The sequence below is a fragment of the Lepisosteus platostomus genome, chromosome 9, assembly GCF_059453375.1.
Source record: "Lepisosteus platostomus isolate fLepPlt1 chromosome 9, fLepPlt1.hap1, whole genome shotgun sequence".
Taxonomy (NCBI): Eukaryota; Metazoa; Chordata; class Actinopteri; order Semionotiformes; family Lepisosteidae; genus Lepisosteus; species Lepisosteus platostomus.
The window spans coordinates 40,009,479-40,031,076 of record NC_142619.1 but is presented as its reverse complement, the minus strand read 5'-3'; the positions used below and the strand labels follow the sequence as shown (position 1 = coordinate 40,031,076).

The 21,598-nt window shown below is 35.6% G+C and overlaps 1 protein-coding gene across 2 annotated transcripts in view; it reads left to right on the top strand.

Annotated features, from left to right (window-relative positions):
* sema3c (sema domain, immunoglobulin domain (Ig), short basic domain, secreted, (semaphorin) 3C) overlaps positions 1-21,598 on the top strand; it is a 74,130-nt gene that overhangs the window by 31,091 nt on the left and 21,441 nt on the right. For both annotated transcript variants that reach the window (XM_088645010.1, XM_088645011.1), the window contains 8 exons: positions 9,166-9,326; positions 11,027-11,089; positions 13,360-13,479; positions 16,117-16,207; positions 19,377-19,496; positions 20,011-20,153; positions 20,318-20,432; positions 21,156-21,225. In XM_088645010.1, coding sequence (XP_088501136.1) covers positions 9,166-9,326; positions 11,027-11,089; positions 13,360-13,479; positions 16,117-16,207; positions 19,377-19,496; positions 20,011-20,153; positions 20,318-20,432; positions 21,156-21,225 — 883 coding nt within the window. The remainder of the gene's footprint in view (positions 1-9,165; positions 9,327-11,026; positions 11,090-13,359; positions 13,480-16,116; positions 16,208-19,376; positions 19,497-20,010; positions 20,154-20,317; positions 20,433-21,155; positions 21,226-21,598) is intronic.

Sequence of the window (21,598 nt, the reverse complement as noted above, 5' to 3'; positions counted from 1 at the left end):
TGAAAGCAAGTATCCAGTATTTTATTGTGCAGTGAACTTGATTTAAAGTCAAGAAAACAACAAGATTGTTTAATGTTAACAGATGAATATCCAAATTGCTGTCTTCTCTTTTGCAAACAAACTCTTAACAAATAGGATAATAAACAGTCTGTTGGCATGTGAGACTTGAAGACTAGCTTGCCACCATAATTGTTAAAGCAATTTATTATAAACAGACATCAACATGACAGAACTTTCTCCTTTGTTCACCCACAAGGTTCCAACCCTAAGACAAATCAAATGGAGGAAATATCATGGTGTGATGCTGTATGTCCTACCACTATCTGTGTGGATGTCTTCAAAGATCTGCACTTCTTTTTCTGCACAAAAAATAAAAGGCATTTCTTAATCTGCTCAGAGTTCATTACAATACCTGTGACATGTGAAAATCCAAGTGACTTGGCTGCACACAAATAAACACCTATTTTGCAAGATGTCAATCACAATATCCTGTTTCGTTGTTTAATTAGAGTAAAACAAATTTAGAGATTCATTCAATCTGTGAAGCAAGATGTCAATCACAATATCCTGTTTTGTTGTTTAATTAGAGTAAAACAAAATTAGAGATTCATTAAATCTGTGAAGCAGGACTGTACAGCCTGCTTGACTCTTACAGCACTGTAGCATCACAGAGGGGTGGATCAGAGTTTTTTTTTTAACCTGGACAGGTGAGTCATTGTTGCTTGCCAATAGCTGGATTGCTAATTTTCAAAATATTGTTAAAACAATTCAGAGTAATAATATTTGTGAATATGTATTCAATAGGTAACATATGCATAATAAGATATAGCAGACAACAGCGCACATGACACCCCCACAAGGGTGGAATACCAATCCATCACAGAGCAAACCCCCAGCAATACTAACCTCCATTCATACAGCTGGGTTGACTGGAGCAGTCAGGGTAAAGTACCACACCCAAGGTGCAGCAGCAGTGTCTGAATCAGGGACCTGAACCCACAAGTCACAGCTATTAATCCACAGACTTACCTACTACACTATGAAACCTTGTTTCTGCTTTAAATGTGTGTTTTTAATGTATTTAAAAAATACATTTTCACAGCAAATACATAATCCTTGGATAAGGCCAATAGCAAAGATACAGAGAACAAATCTTTGGAGTTAAGTTTATTATTCCAGCTCAACAAAAGTCTTTTCGAGGTTAAGGATATTACACATGAGCCTGATGAATAAACTGTGAAGGGCACCACCCAGGGTGACTGCACAGCAATTTAAAACAACCTGTCTAAGGGTGGTGACTACAAGTGAATCAGGCATGTTTATGTCTTGACTCAAGTAGCGGCTCCCTAGATACAAAGGTTTTCCTTGGCAGAAGAATTCTGTAAACGGAATCGCAAGTGATAGTTTTAACTGCCATATTTTGTGGAATGCATTGTAGTCCCTGTGCAAAAACCACACGGTGAATTACTGCAACCTGGACACAGCTGTATTTTCACATTTTTTAGTTGCTACAGCTCTGAAATATAATAATTTTGGCCTCCTTCCTGCTAGCATACCACAGATGAATCAAAATGCACCATATCCAGTATGTCCATGGAACACTTGTTTTATAGTTGAACTGTTTGCGGTCTTAAGATTTTTTTAACATGTAATAATTTCCAACCTGCTGGACTGCTGAGAGTCATGGGGCAGAGGCAGTGGGGAGCCACCACAAGCCCTTTTCCATCCATCGTCAAACAGCAACAGTCAGAAATCCTACCTTATTATATATCTAATCATAAACTGTGAGAATCACCTCAGCCAGAAAAGTATTCGTGCCTCTGAACACAATTCACAGTACAATTCACAGCAGATTGATATACAGTATAGTTCACACATAAAGAAATATTTTATCATATATCTTTTAAGTGGATTTTTTTTCCAAGTTGAAATTATTTTATTTGTATATAATATACTAAAATATGTCACTATTTTTTTCAAATTCCACCACAGCTTTAAAGGGTTAGCACCATGGAACCCAGGATAAACTGGACTAATGTGCTGTTGTGTCTTAAAACTGAACTGCCCAACTACGTTAAAGCATAAGTCCAGTAAGCTCTGCAGTTGTTTACTTTTATTGCATAGAAATCTTTAAAAAATTGTTTCGCGTATCTAAAATATACAATTTATAACTACTGTACATTCCTCAGTGCAAGTACACCATTTTTTATCAGTTTTCACCTTTGCTTATTATACAGTAGGACCCGTACTTCACCCTCAGTTAAGTAGAAGACACATCGTGTTTATTTGTATTACACATTCGGGTACCTGTTTGCATGATCTGTGTTTTTCAACAAGCTAAACTGTGATTTGTATAAATATATATCACAAGTGACTTTTCCTACCAGTCCTGGCATTGTATCCACATTTGTGTAATAACAGCTAAGTGATTGGTGCTAACCATGGGGGACAGCTAGAAGCAGTATGGCATTTTTGATTTTGTCATTGTAGTGGCTTCCCCATGGCATTTCTTTGGACCCTCATGTATTGTTCATATTATATGAGCAGATTATTCACACACACACCTTCTTTCTCAAAATGCAGCACTTTCAGCATGCAAGGACACTTGCCTACTGTTGAAACTGCTAGCACTACATCGTCAGTACCTGTACATTCATACAATGATGACAGTATACACAAAAGACATTTTACATGTCTAATTCCTTGAAGCCACCTTTTATCAAAGTGGTAATGAAATCGAAAAGGCACAAATTACATTCAGGGCAGTAAGTTTTTCTGTTTTACCTTTTATATGTGGCAACCAAACTACCAGCCCACATTACATCCGTCCATTTTCTGACCACTTTGTCAGGTACAGGGTCGTAGGGGATGCTAGAAGCAGCTGACACAAGGCAGAGTTCACCCTGGACAGGATGTCAGCACAGACACAGACACAAACACACACACTTACACAGGGCCAATTAACCAGTATGTGTTTGGACTGTGGGAGGAGACCAGAAAACTGAGCAGAAACTCATGTAAACATGGGGAGAACATACAAACTCCATGCAGATAGTACTCCAGTTCCAGAATTGAACAAAGGGCCCCAGCGCTGGGAGGCAGCAATGCTAAACATTATGTCAATGTGCTGCCCCCAGACTATATAGTTATAAAAATCTATCATCATTGTATCCATTAAAATACAGACAGGGAACAATGACAATATTAAATCTATTACACTGGTTGACACTTTGATGCTAAGGTTTTTTTATAATCTGAATTTTGGGGAATTATAAGCTTGATTTTACACCGTCTGCATTAGCTAGAGGGGAAAAAAGCATTTTCACAAGAAACTCCTGTACTGCCAATTTGTAAGAGAAGAATAACATGTTAAAACATTATTTATGAACAATATAACTAAACAGAACTAAAACAGAACTAAACTCAATAATAATCAGGGATGACCAATTCACATTTCCAAACAGCTTAGTAATTTCAATAAGACTAAAACAACAATATTACATCCATAATTAATACTATGCATGTATAAATACTCAAACTTTTAGCATTTATTTGGTTAAGTGATCCAAATATATTTTAATAATCATAAATACTTTATTATTATGTAAATGTAATAATGTTTATCACATTGAAGCACAATTTAAAGAGTTTGTTAGGTATTATAAACAATAAATAGTCTATCTATAACACATATATATTTAACAAATCTAAGGTATAAAAATTTCTGTCCCCCTCCATTGTTTTGAACTATGTTCTGTACAGTCCCAACTGTTGACCTAAAATGGATGACATCTGGCATCCATTTCAAAGAGGCAAAAAAATGTTACAATTATCTACTCTCTTATTTAAGAGGATGATCTGCAATTTCAGATTTATTGTCATTTACTTCAACATATTTATGTGAAGCAGCAGTTGTGATCCTTTTAAACCAAACAAAGAAAAAGGCAACATGTGGGTAACCATCCGTGTGTAAACACATTTGAAGTTTCCCCTTGCCTTCAAAATGAAACAGTATCACATTTCAAACAAGAACTGATTCTAATCATTTCTGAACTTCAAACAGTTGTTTTATTTAACAGTTAGTAGGGAACATTTATGATGCTTTGGGTTCCAACAATACTTGAATTTAAAGTAAAAAAGAATAGTTAAATTATCACAGTGAAACTTTTAAGACCATACGAAGACAGCAGTTAGAGTTTGAGATAGAAACCATTTGTTTTTTTAGAGTATTTTTAAAATAACCAGACTTAGTATGACTAATAGACACACATCATTGCCACATTGATAATATGGGTGATTTACCTGAATTTGTATTAAATTCTAAACTGGTTTAAAGCAAATACTGTATGTGCTGTACTGTATTTGTTAAAAACACTTACATATTAATAATCCTTCATAGAGTACATGTGGGTTTAAATTGTAGTCATTGAATTAAACGTTCTTGTTTTAATTATCAAGAGTGCCACAGGATGCCCAACTGCTTGGCTGAGCAGATCCAAACTCACTGGTAACTGTCCAACAGGGTCACCAAGACCCAAGACCAACTTACAAAAAGAAAAGCCCTTTTGTAATGGAGCCAGCAGGTCCCTAATCACAGCAGATGCAGAGAATATTATGTTCTCATGCATCACATGCACCACCTTCAGAGCACCTTGGCTCCTGCTTTCCTGGTCTTCAGGGGGCACTGCTGTAGCAGCACCAGTGGTAGGAAGACAATGATGAGCTGCTGGAGCCTGTGCATTGGTTAGTTAGTAATTGGTTAGTAATTTTGGCAATGAATGTGAAAACTCTTCTTTTTAGTTTTGAGAACAGGAGTGATAGTTACATTATACATTTTTTAACTTTGAGTTTTTATTTCCTTAGAACATTTTACAATATAAGCATTCTTTACCATTACACTTCAAATGGTCTTTTCTGCCACTATGTATGAGTGATCAGTTCAGACACTTTTTTATCATATCAAATGCATTACTTATACATATTTCTATGGATATTCTTATAGCACTTAACATGCAATAAGATGTACAGTACAGTACACTAGCGTGTGAAGCAAACCTAAAAATGATTTTTAAAATAATTCTCATTTCTGTTTCAGTTTCTCCAGCATTTCTTTTGTAGCTGTCATATGACAGGCAACAGTGTGTCTTAAAGTTCAGGGTTCTGTAACTGAAAGACTGTGGGCTCAAATTCAGGATGGTGTACCACTGCTGTACTCTTTAGCAAGGTGCTACACTAAGATTGCTTTAGTAAAAATTCTGACTGTATAAATGTATGCAAATGTAAGTTGCTTTGTTAAAAGCATCAGTCAATTACATTGATAATATAGATGTACATTGTACATGTTGTTAACTTCACAAATACCAAAGGCTAGTCATAGAATTTTCTTTAAAATCTTTTAAAAAACGACAAAAGAATTTATATTTGTATGCAGATATTTTCTTTTAACAACTGCAGTGGAATTCTGGAGAGATTGTTTAAATAAAACATACACAGACTGGGTGTTTAAACCTGGTTAGTCTGCTTTGGTTGACAGAGGATTATTATTAGTGTCATAGTCATGACAGTGTAAGGGTTTGGAGAGTTTCTTATTGTGTTCCCACCTTTGCTATGAATTACTTCATTGAACCATTTATAAAAATCATAATTCCCTGTCTAAAGTAACTAATGAACATAACATACCTTTGAACCTGCGCAATTATGGCTCTTGAAGATGTGTGTATGCCTGCCAAAAAGCCAATATAATCATCCTTTAGTTACTGTATTCCCCTTAAAAGGAAACTAAAAGTTACAAGTCCATGATGTCTATACCAGTATAGCTGTATTTCAATGCTAAGACAGCAGTAAGTCCAAAGAGAGATTATGCCTCTTTTGTCAGCTACATGGGTTTTTATTGGAATATATAGAGAAAGATTACTGTGACATGTCCTGGGCACAAAAAAAGACAAAGAAGTAGTTATTTTTGGTACATTAGTGTGGAATGGAAAACTCAGCTAATGATTGTGAAAAAAATAAATACATATGGTTCTTTCCAGCATAATTGCTGGACCCATGATTATGATTAACTAAGGTCAGAATGCAAACAGACCCACGGCAAAAAGGACATCTTCATTTCATTAAGAAATATATAAAGGCCCCATATGACTTGTAAACACACTTTAAAGAGTTGAGAAGGTATTTAGTTTTATATTTCCTTCTTTGATTAGCCTATTTTACACAACAATCATGGTTATTTTCAACAGTACACAATAAATTGATATAAATATATATTAAAATTATAGCAGTATGATGAATATTTTTAAAATTCATTTTAAGGGCAAAAGTCATTATCTTAATATTACATTTGGAGGTGCACAACCTACTGTAGATTAAATAAACCAAGTCAATGGCTAAATCAAAACCTGATTACAGAGAAAATTATGAAAAATGCTAACTTTCAACTAATTAATCTATAATTTGATAGGTCACTGAACTGAAGTCTGAATTAAACCTGGTAACCCAAAAGTACAGAGTTTAGAAAAACAAATACAATAACATAACATATAGGGGGAGGCTTTTTGACATTGAGCAAGTACTAAACTGTGCGACCAAACTGGCATTACTCTTAACAACCCAATCTTGTTTGTGTGTTTGTGTTTTATTTTTAATACCAGAGTAATACCAGTCTGGATTCTATGAGAAGTGCATTATTTTTTTTCTTTTCAGATTGAATAGCTGCAATCATGTATTTTCTATTCCTTTTGAGCCTCTGTACAATCACACTTAAATGCATTTCATGAGAGGTGGTGAGTGGATGCTTTCATGTCAACTACAGTAGTTAGTTTTTGATCTTGGGCATTAATGCTAAGTTGCCCTTGCTGATTTGTTTTCATCTGCTTGTGATCCTTTTATTTAGCAGGTCTAATGAAGCCTTTGAAATTATACTTATATTTTCACAAAGCAATATGCTGAAATTTTGTGTATTTGTGTATATTATGAATTGTATTAATTAGAATAAAAGTCAGTGACATACATACTTTAATGTAAACTGAATTACAGAATTAAAAATATTGTCTTGGTAAAGGATATGTGATTTATCATTGGGGAGTATGGAGACATCTGTGACACCATCAGAATATGTAAATGAGATTTCTTTGTGTGGAACATTGCAATGTACTAGATCTGTGAAACCTAGCATTTCTATAGAGATGCAACCACAAATATAAGAGACTTTTTGCAGACACTCCAAGAGCAGCATAATAAGATGCTGCTCTTACAGGTCAATGAATCAGGCCCAGGGAAAGCTGTCCTTTCAAAATATCCTCAAGTAGCTCTCCTCTAGATCTGGTTTTGCACTGAATGCCAAGTTTGGCTTTTCATTCGAAAACAGCTTCATTTGTGACTTTTTCATTCAAATGGAAAATATTCTATTGGTGTATTTGGCACTGGTCAGCCACTTGTGGATAATCTTTTTTTCTTTCTATTCAGTACATATCCAGATAGGGATTTAATTGCTCATTTTATCCCAGAAGTTAATGAAATCTATATATGCAATCAACCAAACAGCAAAAGAAACATCAGTTTTGACCTTTAATCTGTTTCATAAAAGTTTTTTTGGTGTTGCTATTATATGTAGGTAGTCGCGATGTGTTTAATGATTTATGAAATCCTCATTTACACTTATCCACAGAAGGTAGCACATAAAGACTAGATCTAAGCCATTGGCAGTTTGTTCAGCTTCATTTAATCGTGCCTTCCAAACACCATTGTGAATAGCTGAGCAGTGAGGTAATTTTTCTAGTTTTCACTGTTCAGCCTCTTGAGGATACTCCATCTCAACAATAAAATTGGAGGTGACAGAGCATGCTGTCAATAAAAGTGATTGTCAGATCACACAATGCCTCCCAACCAGGCTGAAAACATTAATTTACCTTTTAGTTCACAGTTTGAGAAAGATGGTTGACACAGAATAAAGCTACAAAGGTTTGAGTTAGAAAGTGATAATAAGTAAAATTGTGTTATTGAATACTTGTATTGTATTTGGGTAGCAGTGTGGAGACATGGAGAAGGCTCTGGATGCACAGACTGCAGGGTCCTGGATGGGATGTTGCAGTTGTTCTCTTGAGCATGAAGCTTCACATAGATTACACCAGTAAAGTTCCTAACTGTGTAAATGAATTGTCATTTAATTCCTCTGGCAAACCTTTTTCAAGAAATCTATAAAAAATTAGACAGACATTTCATTACTGTCTTAAATGGAAATCTTAATCAATGAATAAGATTACAGTCTCATTTGTTGCTGTATGTATGTCTTTTATTGTTCCTTTCAGTCTCTCTTGATATAGTCCTTTGCTAATGCAAATATGTATTAAATTGCTATGGCAATAATCAGTATGACAGCATACCAATTAAGTGCATTTTTTAGTGCTTTTCATCCAGAAGAATCCAGAAGTCATATATTTATATAAAAGGGGACCCACTTGGGTAGCCATTAGCTAGCAGCCATTAGGTGCCAGCAATGTTACTCCACAGCAGCAGGTAGATACTGTAAGTGAAAAATTGCTTTACAAACTGAATTAAGGTGAAAGGATAGGTAGACAGACTATGCAAGACCACTGTGGAATTTAGTTAAGACACGTCTGCTGCGATGGACTTTATCTTGATGAACAAGACGTTAGTACCTCAAAGTATTGTCTCATCTAAAGGATGATATTACTGATTCAGATCAGTCTCCCCGGTTACCATAGTGGACCAGTATTTTTTTAGGAGTTTGTCCAGAAGAAAGAAAGCTACCTATTGGTCTAACAACCTACAATATAACTTGCCATATCAGCCTAGGTTTTCTTAAAGGTCTATCGTCCCAAGACAAACTGGGTCCACTCTTACTCTGAGCTTAAGCTTCTAAAATTTGACAAGACCAGGCTAGAAAGTAGTAAAGCTGTTATTACATGCTTCACCAAGAAGCATTTCAATCTTTTGGATGACCCAGAACACATTCAATTATTTTTATTTGAAGTAGGAAAATATAACATTTAAGATACAGTATATTATTAAGGCATGTTAATATCTGTCTCTGCTGTTTTTGAGATCTGTGGCTTTTATTTTTGAGTACAGATTATGTTTTCTTTTGAAAATGTTGCAACTATAAAGTGTGTACTTCAGCTGAGTTCTGTGTTACTTGTATTTCAGAACTGCAGGCTACACAGTCATTTCAGAGCTTCAGTTTGTCTGAATACCCTATGGATTACAGGATTTTGTTAATGGATGAAGACCAGGATCGTTTATATGTGGGCTGCAAAGATCATATTCTCTCAATGAACATCAATAACATTACCCAGGGGTCTTTAAAAGTATGTACTGTATTATTATAAATTATTTTTATTCTCACTCTTTCCATTTACTTTATAAATCCCTTTGTGAAAATGATGTGCATTGTTTTTTAAAAGCATTATCACTGGAGTTATTATACCCTCCAAATTGTTTCACAACCCCTGATGATATAAGAACATAAAACATAATTTAACAGAAAGATTTACAGATTGGAAAATTGCTTTAAAATCTACAAATGTTATACAGTAATAATAACATTAATAGCATTGCTCAGAACAAAGTCATATTTGTCAAAAAAATATTAATTTAAATTCAGATAATCAAAGAGCCACATTTGCAAACACTCCTGTAATTAGTATTTTGTAAAACCTCCTCTAGCATTGATTATGCTGTCAAGACACATCTTCTAGTGTGATATGAGGTACTAGCACTCTTGAGTAGGGATTTTGACCATTCCCTCAGGCTGAGTTTGAATTGCCTTCTTCAGTTTGAATCACAAATTGTGTATTCAATTGAGGTCTGGAGTTTTCAATTTGTAGTTAAGAACATTTATTTTGTGCTAAGTAAACCTTCAACACTTCAACACTTCCTTGTTGATTTGAAAGTCAGTGGAATCTAAGATGTTTAGATGTAGAACAAATCCACAATATTATAGCTCTCTTGCCATATTTCCCAGTGGAAGTGAATCTTTCTCTAAATGAGCTTCACACTTTTTACAACGAATATACAATTGATCACCATGTCATTATAAAGCTCGAGCAATCTCACATTAGACATGGCTCTCCTTTGCAACCCAGTAATGAATGCTTTTTTCATGCTTTAGATGTTGAACAGTATCCTGAGGTTCCTAACTTGTGTTGGAGATCTCCAGCTGTTGTCTCATTGTCGATGGTAGCATAATACACTTGTGTTTTTTTCCTGGCAGAGTTGCCACTATACCACTAGGCTTAAATTACTTAATAAAGGACACTACAGTAGAAAGTGGTAGTTAACTATTCATTTTCTAGTTTTCAGAGACCTCTCTTACCTTAATGATGCATGCTACTACTGAATATATTCCATGTGTTACCTCTTTTAATACCCCAGGGAAACAAGAAATCTTCAGAGGCCTCTATTTAGTTCCTGGGGCTTTGACTGCACTGTCAAAGATCAACATGTTATTGCATGTTTATTTGTATTGGATTTTATTTAAAGGAATACTTAAAAGGGTGAATAAATGTGGCCATAGTGTTTTCTAGAATTCAAATAATTATGAGAAATATGACTTCTGTGCAATGCCATTATTTTTTAAGCAAGACACATGATCTCATCTGTAATTCATTCTTTTGTTTAATGATTTTGTTCTTGTTTCATATGGGTATCTGGAGAGCACTGTGTCCAGTATGTCAAGTTTAGGGTTTCACCCTTTTTAACAGCACTCCAAAACATACATCACAAGATTACCATGTAGATTTGAACAGACTTCTTTAGTTTTCTCTTTTATTTGGATGGATCTCTCTTTTGTACAAATCCCTACAACCACATTTTTCACTTACATGTATCCATTTAAGAACAATACTTTGTGTACAATATGTTTTCCTTAATTTTACTTTAAACCCTTATGTTTCAAGAAAGCTTATATATGTTTATGTTAGATCATATAAATAAAATGCTGTTACCTGCCATGACATACGAAAACTGTCAAATGAGCTGATGATTTTGTTCCTGCTCCTCTTAACAGGTATTTTGGCCTGCGTCAAGCAGCAAAATCGAAGAGTGTAAAATGGCTGGTAAAGATCCGACGGTAAGAATGAATCTCAGCATTATTGAACTTGCATGGCTTTGACAGATTAATGATGTAAACAGACTATTGCTATTAAAAGCAATAAAATAAACAAACTCTAAAAAATTAGTGTCAGATACTCCAAACAGAATAAACTGACATACTTACAAGCAAAGACAAAGGATAACTGTTGGATAGAAATATACGAAGGACATGCAAGGAAAACTAAATTCTAAATCTTGCACATACAGTACAGTATATCCATATACATATATACAGTATATTCAGGGTTTCTCAGCTACCAGAAGGAATGATTATGGCATAACTGCAAGAGGGTCCCTTTGAGACAAGGAAGTCAAAGTCCATTGAAAGAAGCAGTTTGTACATAAGTAGTAGTATTTTCAATTTCATCCTACAAAACCCAGTTGTAAATGAGCTTACAAGTTTACCAACACTTAAGAGATCACGAAAGTCAATATACCAATAAATCACTGTAATTGGGTCCAGTTGCAGAGCCAATCGAAGAGAAGAAGAGAGTTAAACAAAGGTGTGTCATTGCTCGCACTTTATTTTCAATATTTCTGACTTCCAAGTTTCATTTCATAACAGACAAGACATACAGTATATAAGTGTAGCCTTTGGTACCAGAGGAAGGGGATCACAACATCAAAACTGAAATAAAACAAATGTGGTTATCATTCCTACAGTATTTTACGGTATAGGACTGAAACGTAGGCATCATAGAGAGACAACATATGTACAGAAGACACTTAAAAAGAATGAAGTGAAACTCCAATGCTGTTTGTAGATGATTTTGAATCAAATGGGAATCAAGTGGGAAGATTGACAAAGCAAAATCAGTGTTCTTTCACAAGAAGGTAACATAAGCATTGAATCAATGCTCACATCATCAGGATGTCAGATTTCAAACCCCCAAAGAAGTTAGACAAAGTTAGACAAAGCAATCACACCAGAGGAGGCCAGAAGAAGATTTTTACTCCTGAAGAATATGCATCAATATGAAATGGGAAATTATAGACAGAACCAGACAGAGGAAGATATTTGTGTAGGAGTTTTGCTCTTTAAGTTTTAAATACAGTACTGTATGTCAAAATTCAGCAGTTAAAATCCTGTCAGGGTTCCATCACTCCTATCTTGGAGTCATTGGACTGGCTTCCTGTCAGGTGTCAAGTCAATTTTAAAACGCTTCTGCTTTAGTTAAAGGCTCTACACTGCTTGGTCTCCATCTATCTAATATTGTTTTACTCTGCTTCATGTAATCTTCACTTAGCTTATTCTGGTATGTTGTGATGAATGGTATATACATAAGTCTTTATTCAAGCACAAAGAAAATAATACACTAAAGTGAACCACATTTTGTTAAAGCAGCATCCTACAAACAAGTAAAGAAATTGAAGCGGTTTCTTTCAGTTACTTACATTTTACTGCTTTCATTGGTACAGTAGCTTAAGCTTCATAGATGTAATTTGAAATTTTTGTTTTAGCAGTCTCCATGAAAACCTCCTTTAAGATTCTCTGTATTTCATTTTTATTTTCTAGCCCTATTTTTCAGACCATGTCCCTAGTTTTTACATTTTAAATTGCTTATGATATACTGTATGACACGTGTATTTATAACCACAATGCTTTAGTTCTAATTATTGTTTCAACACTGTATTTTCCCTTATTTTTAAGATATAAACTCTGGTAACAATATTTCCTGAGAACCATGCAATTTAAATGTACTGGTGGGATTTTCTGACATTATAAGATGTTCAGACCTTTGCAAACTTATGTGGCAGCTAGATAAATACAATGTCAGTTTTATTGTTTTCAACTGGTCAAACCATTTTAATGGTTCATTTTTCTTGTCAATTGACAAACACGATGCCAAAAATCAATGTAAAAAAACTGTTAGAGTTTAGCAAAAATATGTTTTTCTTCTGGGAGTGTTTTATAGTTTGTCTGTATTGAGGAGATGAGCAGTGTCTACTGCTGATCCAGATTCAAGACACCAACCAACTCTCAATAATCTGATATTTTACTATGCAATAGGTAAATAGTTCTTCTTGCACTTGAATTTACAAACACAAAACTCTATGTACTGTAGTTAGGCACAAACAAAATGGCACTTCCCCTGATGTGTGTTTTCTTGTTTTCTAGTGCATTAAATGAATAAGGTCTAAGAATAAAATTATAGGATTTATTACATGTAATTAGAACTTTGTGCTTGCCAGGAAATGCTTTTTTTATAATGCAAAACATAAACTCATTTTTTTCTTATGTTTTAGCATGGTTGTGGAAATTTTGTGCGTGTGATCCAACCATACAACCGCACTCATTTATTTATCTGTGGCACTGGAGCATTCAGTCCTGTATGTGCTTATGTTAATAGAGGCCGAAGGTCTGAAGTAAGTATTTTTGCTCTATCTCTAATGTTTGCTTTGTTCGACATAAACTAAATTATTTAACTTAGAAAACTGGCATACAATTAGAGCAATACACAAGTATACAATTAATAATCTACAGTATATTATATTGTTGAATATATATACTTATTAATTATACAGTTAATAGATATTTTAATATATATAACTTTAACTAATTACATAATTATATGCCCTGCAATGGACTGGGCCCCATCCAGGGTGTATCTTGCCTTGCTCCCATTGCTCGGCAGGATAGTCTCTGCCTCCCCTGCAATGCTTTTGGATAAAGCGCACAGAAAATGAATGGAAGGATAATTACACAATTATAGCAGAGTTCTATTTGTTCATAGCAGGATCCACTTATCATTGATCTTAAAAGGGGATATTGGTAAATTGCAGGTATATTTTCATGTAAAAAATCAAGTACTGTATGTGCTGTAATTTAGGATATGAAACTAAGATGCACAAGAGTGAAGACCTGAATAAAAGAGGAAGGGATTGTCTAAGATGTCATTACTGAATATCCCATAAGTGCTTGATTGGGTTTAGAACTGGCGACTGAAAAGACCATAACATACAGTATACTGTAGAAAACATCAATGTCATCAAATCACTGGGCATCTACTTGTGCTCTGTGGATAGAGGTGCTTTCATTCTGGAAGACACCCCTCCCAGGAAAGAAATACTGTAACATGGGATGAAGATGATCACTCAGTGTCATTAAGTAGTGATTACCATTGACCATGCCTTCTAAGGGAATCAGTGTGCTTAAGACATGCCAAGAGAATGTGTCCCACCATATTATAGAACCACCAGAACACCTTCCCTATTCTAACCATGCACTCAGGGATATAGAGTTCTTAAGGGTGGTGCCACATATCCATAAATCTATTATTGAGAATATGGTGAAGGATGATTAATCCAACCGTATCACATTCCCCCACTGCTCAGAAGTCCAAAGCCTGTGCTCTTTGCACCACTGGACTCATGAACATGCATTTTCAGGTCTGATGAGCAGTTTGTATACTGCAATCTAACTATACTGTAGTATCCTGCTCTTTGGAGGTCTCAGCAGACCATCTTTGATGAAACTGGCTGCTCGGCCTCCTTGGTGAAATTTGCTGTTAACTGCAGCTTCTCACCTGTTTTGCCTTGCGGTTTTATCATGATAAAGTATGCAGTTCCTCACACTATTGCCTTTTGCTGGTGACGTCTTTCCCTCTCAGTTGCACACTGACATTACCTTAGATACTGTTGAAAAAGTCGAACTGTCTTGGTCACTAAAGCTCCTGACAAATTTGCCCCCAGAAATCACTTTTCAAAGTTACTGATGACTCCTCTTACAGCCATACTAGCCAAATGTGTAGGCAACCTGTCTAATATCTTTCTACATGGCTCTGAGCATGCTGGGATTTTGTCTGCTTGATTTGGACAAGAACCACACCTGCTTCCATTACACTCTGTGTCTCTCATTACATTTTTATTCACAATGTGTACATAAAAGTTTTTTTTCCCCTGATTCATTGGGCTGTCAGTCCATGATCATCTCATGGTGTTATTTGTATAGGAAAACATTAATTTCTTATTTTCTAAAAGCTTAGCTGAGTGAATTGTCAGCTAAAGGCATTTTTGGCCACATTCAATGTCCATGATTGACAGTGAAAGGGCAATGTTTTAACCGAAACAAATACGTAGGAAAAACCAAATAATCATACTGTATGCTGTAGGATGGATCCTTTATTTGCATTAGATAAAAGATAATTTTACCATTCATTTTGACTGCAGACCTCTGGGTAGTCTACGCAACTGAGCTGTGGGAATAAAATCTGTTCTTTTTTCCAGAAGTTGCACATTTTGTTTGTTGGCATGATTTTCCTCAATATGCTAAGAAATGTTATGATTTATGTCAAAGATATGAAACATTTCCATAAAAAATGGTTTGTTCAACTGCTGGTTTGTTTCTCCTTTGCTATAAAATTCTATTACATCGTTCTTTCCTTTACAAAAATAAAAGACTAAAAATTACAAACTTAAAATGAGGTTAAAAACCATAAAAAGGTTAGTTTTTCACTGTATGTTTTCATACAATTCTAAATTTTGATACACAAAACATTTATTTAAGCCTGTTATTAACACAATTTAAAAGTTATACTATGACTCTTATTGTACTAGATCTCAGCATCCTCTGAGAAACTGATGAAACATTATATACAGTATACAGCTGCCAAAAAGTGCAGTAGCAGTTCATGCTTTTAATTGAGATATTGGAATCAATTTGAAACTTCCTGGAAAAAATATAATAAAGCTGAAAATTAAAATCCTCAAATTAAAAGAATCCATGCTACATATGCTGAATTTTAGTCTAGTTGATGAAGCATATAAAGTGAGTGGTAGGAAGATTTAATATTCCAATTAAAGCACATACAGTAAATACAAGGTCTGTGACACTTATTTTTAAACAACAGTACTCCCGTAATGCCAGTGCTTTCCATTTACATCACATTTACTGGAATTGTTTTGTTTTCCCATTTAAAATACTCAATAGGTGGAGGGATTGGAATTTAATTCTTAAAATTCCACAACCATGCTGTATGTTTTATGTCTCCATTTTCCTTTTAGGAACAAGTATTTTATGTTGACTCAAAGGCTGAATCTGGAAAAGGGAGGTGCTCTTTCAATCCCAATGTTAACACAGTCTCAGTTATGATCAGTAAGTAAAATGGCAGAATTGTTTGTCTAGATCTTTCCATTCCTCCGGCTGTATATACAGTACTGATCATTTTTCTTTCCTAGCCTCATTTGTCTGACCCTCTGCCCTGTCAGTCAGGGACAGGCTTTGAAGTCTTGTGGGTTCAGCAGTGTCAAGTTCATGTTGATACAGTCAGCATAAGGTGTCACATGCACAGCTCATTTTACAGTCACCCCAGCCAAAATTTCATTAGAATGACTTCTCTGGGTAGTTGCTACCAACCCCAATAGAGTGAAGCTCATTGTTTTATTATTATACAAATGTATAAACATGCCCAGCACTGAATCAAGACATTTACACTTTGATGGAGATCCGTTCCAGTTTTAAAAAAGTATGTCCATATTAAGTGTGTAAAACTAGACAGAATACGATCATTTTGCTGTCAACAAGTCTCAGTCCCGGTGTTCTGGGGTGTAGCCAGAAATGACAGCCAATTGCTTGAAATTAAATTCTGCATGACAAAATCCAACGCAATCCAACCATGAAACAGACAAATACATACTAAGACAAGAAAAAAAAACTGAATAAAAAGCAGACTTTCTTCTTCTTTCCATTATATACTTTTTTGTTTGGTCTATCTTTCATGATCCCAGAAGGAAATGTGAATAAGATATTGAAAGAATTCCAGAAAAAGTGTCATCTTTTTAGTTTAAATGTTTTTCATAGCTTTCGACTATTGTCACCCTTTATGAAACTAAAGGGAGCATGTTTGAGAAAATAAAAAAGAAAGCTGCATGTGTAGCGCCCCTGAAGAGAGACATGATTAAATAATCAGTCACTCAACTCGTTGTTTCCTCATAAGTGGCTTTTAGTGCGAATGAGGAAAGGCAAAGGGAGTTCCCTCTCGCTGTGTTTCACAGACATAAGTAGAAAATTACTTTTCGAAACTGAATGCAGACTACGGGTAGATAACAGATAAACAGTTTGAACAAAATAACATCCCAGTGAAAATGATATGAAATAACAGCTTCTGTTACAACCCATTACATGTGCTATATTTACATACCTATAGATGACATTTGGTGCTCCTGGCTCTATCTTCAGGTGAGTCCCCTCTTCACTAGGTGTTTCGGCATTACTTACTATACCTTCTAGAGGGAGTGCCAGCCGGGTTAATCAGGCACGACCTGAGCCAGGTAGTTGAACCATTGATCTTTCTTCTTCTGCCAAAGCCATTGTGATGCCTTCTCTGCCTCGCTTTGCAATTTCTTTTTTGACACTGGCCTCTTGTGCCCAGCATCTTCAGTGCCCTCAACATCAGTTTTCTTGGGAAACCCCTCGTTGCAACTTCCACTGGCAGGCATTTGAATTTCCATCCCTTCAGATTGTACTTTTCCACCAAGGGCTGGTACTTGAGCAAGCTTCCTCTCATATGCCTTCTCCATACCCTCCTTCCATGGAATCATCAGTGCCAACATGATAATGTTCTTTGTAGCTCTTGGCCAAATTAACAGTTCTTGTCTACATGTTGTGTTGACTGTCTCCTGTGAGAAGGTAAGGCGGTGTCAGATGTCTGCCTTTACTTCCCACTGCAGCCATCCCTAGCAAATTTATCTCTTTGGCATTAGAGATCTTCTCCCCTGCTTCTAATAAACTGGAAGAAAGTGGGTCCTTTCTGGATCTTTTTGCATTTCCACATAGCTTTCTCCAGGTGGCCCATCAATGATGGATTGACTTTGTCATGTCTCCAGTGGTACCTTCCCTCTCCAGTGTGTGCAGCTTAGATCTTTTTTTAGCCCCCCAGGTATCAAGTTTTGTGGGACTAGTTAGGACATCATACACACTGTGGAGCAAGAATAATGTTCTGTTGGTCTCCATGGACCACATATCTGCCCACATGATCTGATCTTCCTCTCTTTGATTCCTTCCCACTGTGTTCAACTCCCTTTCTGTCTCATCCCAAATGCTTGTGCAAACCTACCCTCTTCTTATGTACACCATATTTCTAATAGTGTACCAAGCCTTTTCTCTCCCTCAGTTTAGCTTTTGCCCAGCTCTTCCTTTGGACACAACCAGTTCCTAACTTTCCTGTGGCCACTGTCCCCAAAATATTTTTGTGGTGTAGCCTGGACTCCGCTTCATTGACTGCCCTTTGGCTGACCATTTCCTGCCTATGCAAACTTCTGTTCTGGTGATCCTTACTTTACTATCCTTACAGTCACGCAGGAACAGGACCTGCCTTGCCTTAGCTTCCTGGATCTCCTCAGCTAGTCCCCTTGAATGTAGCTGTAAATTGGTGCCTGTGCTGTACAGATATACACTACTAAAGCTCTTTGGTACTCCTCACCATCTTCACAGGTAACTACTAATATTTCTTTCCATCTCTTCAACTCTTGTTATTGGGCAGTCAGAAAACAAAGAGGGGTAAGACCTTGTTGGTAACACCGAACTTTTTATTTCGCCGGAAGGTCACTTTTCGCCACTCTCTAATCCACTCCTCTGCTTGTTTCACTATCCTCCACGTGCTCACTGTATCTTTCAGTGTGTCATTGAACCACTTTCCCAGGCTCTTCAGTGGCTTTTCTGAGAGTGTTGGTATTTCCCTTCTCCAGTAGGAAACCAGATGCTATTATCCACTCTCTCTTTCTTTAGCACCAGGCTCCTGCACTTACCAGCCTTAAAAGAAATCCTGACCCACGTGTATAACCCTTCCAGGTCTTCCAACATCCACTTCCCTATGATGACTGATCATATTGTTATTGTCATGTCATCCATAAAGGCTCATATTGGTGGTTGGGGTACTTTGACCACATCATCGATCCTCAGTCAGCTTGGTCTTTCAGCAGGCTTCACAAGGAGATTTATCACAAACAAGATAACAGAGACTGCATAGCATGTCACAATCTCCACCATCAGTTTTGACACAATGAATATTCTATTTAGAAAAAGTAGAATTAGAATTTTTCGATTTTGATCATTTGCATTAATCATATTGTGTTCCATATATACATTTTACAAAGTTTTAATTGGAAAATCAAATCACTGTCCATTAAATTGAAAAAGGGTTGACTTTGCTTTTATCCAAACCCACACCACATAAATCAAAAATATATAAGAAATAATAGATTTGAATGCCATTTGCTGTTGTGTTCTAATTCTAAGATATACTATACATCTACTTTTCTTTTAGATGAAGAGCTCTTTTCAGGAATGTATATTGACTTCATGGGAACAGATGCTGCCATTTTTAGAAGTGTTACCAAAAGAAACGCAATAAGAACAGACCAGCATAACTCAAAGTGGCTGAGTGGTATGAATTGTAAAGATATTTTTTTTCTGTCGAAGCATGTCGATTTTGTTGCAACATAGTATCAACTAAAGAGTTGAAAAACAGTCCTTGAAACTGAGGATTTTCAGTGAAGTCATTTCCTTCTTTCACTGCATAATTTTTTAAAAAGCATTCATGTTTTAAAAATTCATTAGTGAACAAAAACAACATAATGCATCATACTGTGTAAAATAATGTATTGTCAGCTACAATTTAAAAACAAGCATTTGGGATAACTTTGTAAATGGCAGTGACCATTTCAATACAGTTTTATAAAAGACTCACAAAAAATAAAAATCATACCTCATTTTTTAAATTAATCTTTTTTGAATAATTTAATATGTTAACATTTAACATGTTGAATAGATCATACATATCAATTAACATAACTGAATAAAATCCGAAAGATATTAACTTTTCTAGTGACGTGGTATTATACTAGATTGTTTTAATATGTTTAATAAGTTTACAACCCAGTTTTCTGCATATCTTCCAGAACCTATCTTTATTGATGCACAGCTGATTCCTGATGGCTCAGACCCCAATGATGCTAAACTATACTTCTTCTTCAGAGAAAGACTGACAGACAACAATGGAAACACTAAACACATTCACACCATGGTGGCTAGAATATGCCCAGTAAGCACACATGATTCATTAAGTTAACCAAGACATTGTCTTTTGATGCCAATGGAAATAACAATGGCTGTATGTTTGAGTAAATTATATGTACCAAGTCATACTAATAAAATGCTGCCAAAATGTCGCTGACGTTTGGACATTTCTTCTTTGTGTTCTTTCAGAATGACATTGGAGGTCAGCGCAGTCTGGTGAATAAGTGGACAACATTTCTCAAGGCCAGGCTGGTGTGTTCAGTTGTGGAGGAGGATGGCACAGAGACATTTTTTGATGAACTGGGTAAGGAAAACATTCATAAATATAATTGTATTAATTTAAAAGAACACAACAAACTTTACATGAATGTATTCACATTTATGACTTGTTTTTAAAATGTAAATCAGCAAATGTTTTGCCCACTATACCCTAAAGTTGAATAGTTTATATCTCTCAGTTTGATGCTGTTCCAAAGTTGAAGGCAAACTTTGCCACTTGAGTCCAGTCAAGCTAACTTACAGTAGATGTGGAGTAGCTGTTACTGCTCTGCATGCCACACTGTGGAGTCATGAGTTCAAATCCCAGACAGGGTGCTGGCTTTGTACCCTTGAGCAAGGTACTTAATTCTAATTGCTCCACTAAGTGCATTGTTGTCAAAATGGATACTCACCAGGTTGTCATTGTATATGAGAATGTGTTCTTCAATAGCTTATCTGGTTAAATGAACGATTTCATTCTATAAATAGCATTAAAAGTGAACACAATTAAGTGCTTAAGTTGATGGGTGCCATAGGTTTTATTTATACCTCACATTCCTGCATGTGTCCTACACTAGGTGTCCAGAGCTGTCACTCAGCTCTCTCCCCCGTTCAAAGTTCCGGATACTTTAGTAGATGATCGTCTGCAGTAATCCCATTTTATAAATGTTGTTATCTACTGGCATTGTGAAAATGCCTTTTGAAAATGTACTATTGATTTGTTCAATAATAATGTTGCCTATAACAGAGATTTTTTCTTCCCTTTCAGAGGATATATTTTTGCTGGAAACAGAAAACCCTAAGAATCTCTTAGTTTTTGGGGTTTTCACATCTTCAAGGTAAGCTAACTGGAAATGCATATACAGTAATAGCAGAATGTCTTACAACCATGTCAGATCCTCAAGAGAAAAAGAGGCAATAAGGACTTAAAAATGCACACATTTTATCCTAGAATAATACTGTAAATAACAAATAATTTACTTTCTTTTGTAACTATGTGAAATGTTGCTGTTTCTTCTTTTGATTAGCCAGGTTTGCATATATTAGTCATTTATTTTTCTTTAACTATAAAAGATTATAAGTGTTGCAATTCATGATTAGAATAAATTGAATGTATATGTTTTGTGGCCGTGTTTGGTACGGATTCCTTAGCTGCTTTATCTAATGTAATACCTAATTAATGAGGAGTGCAATGATTATGGAAGGCCTTTA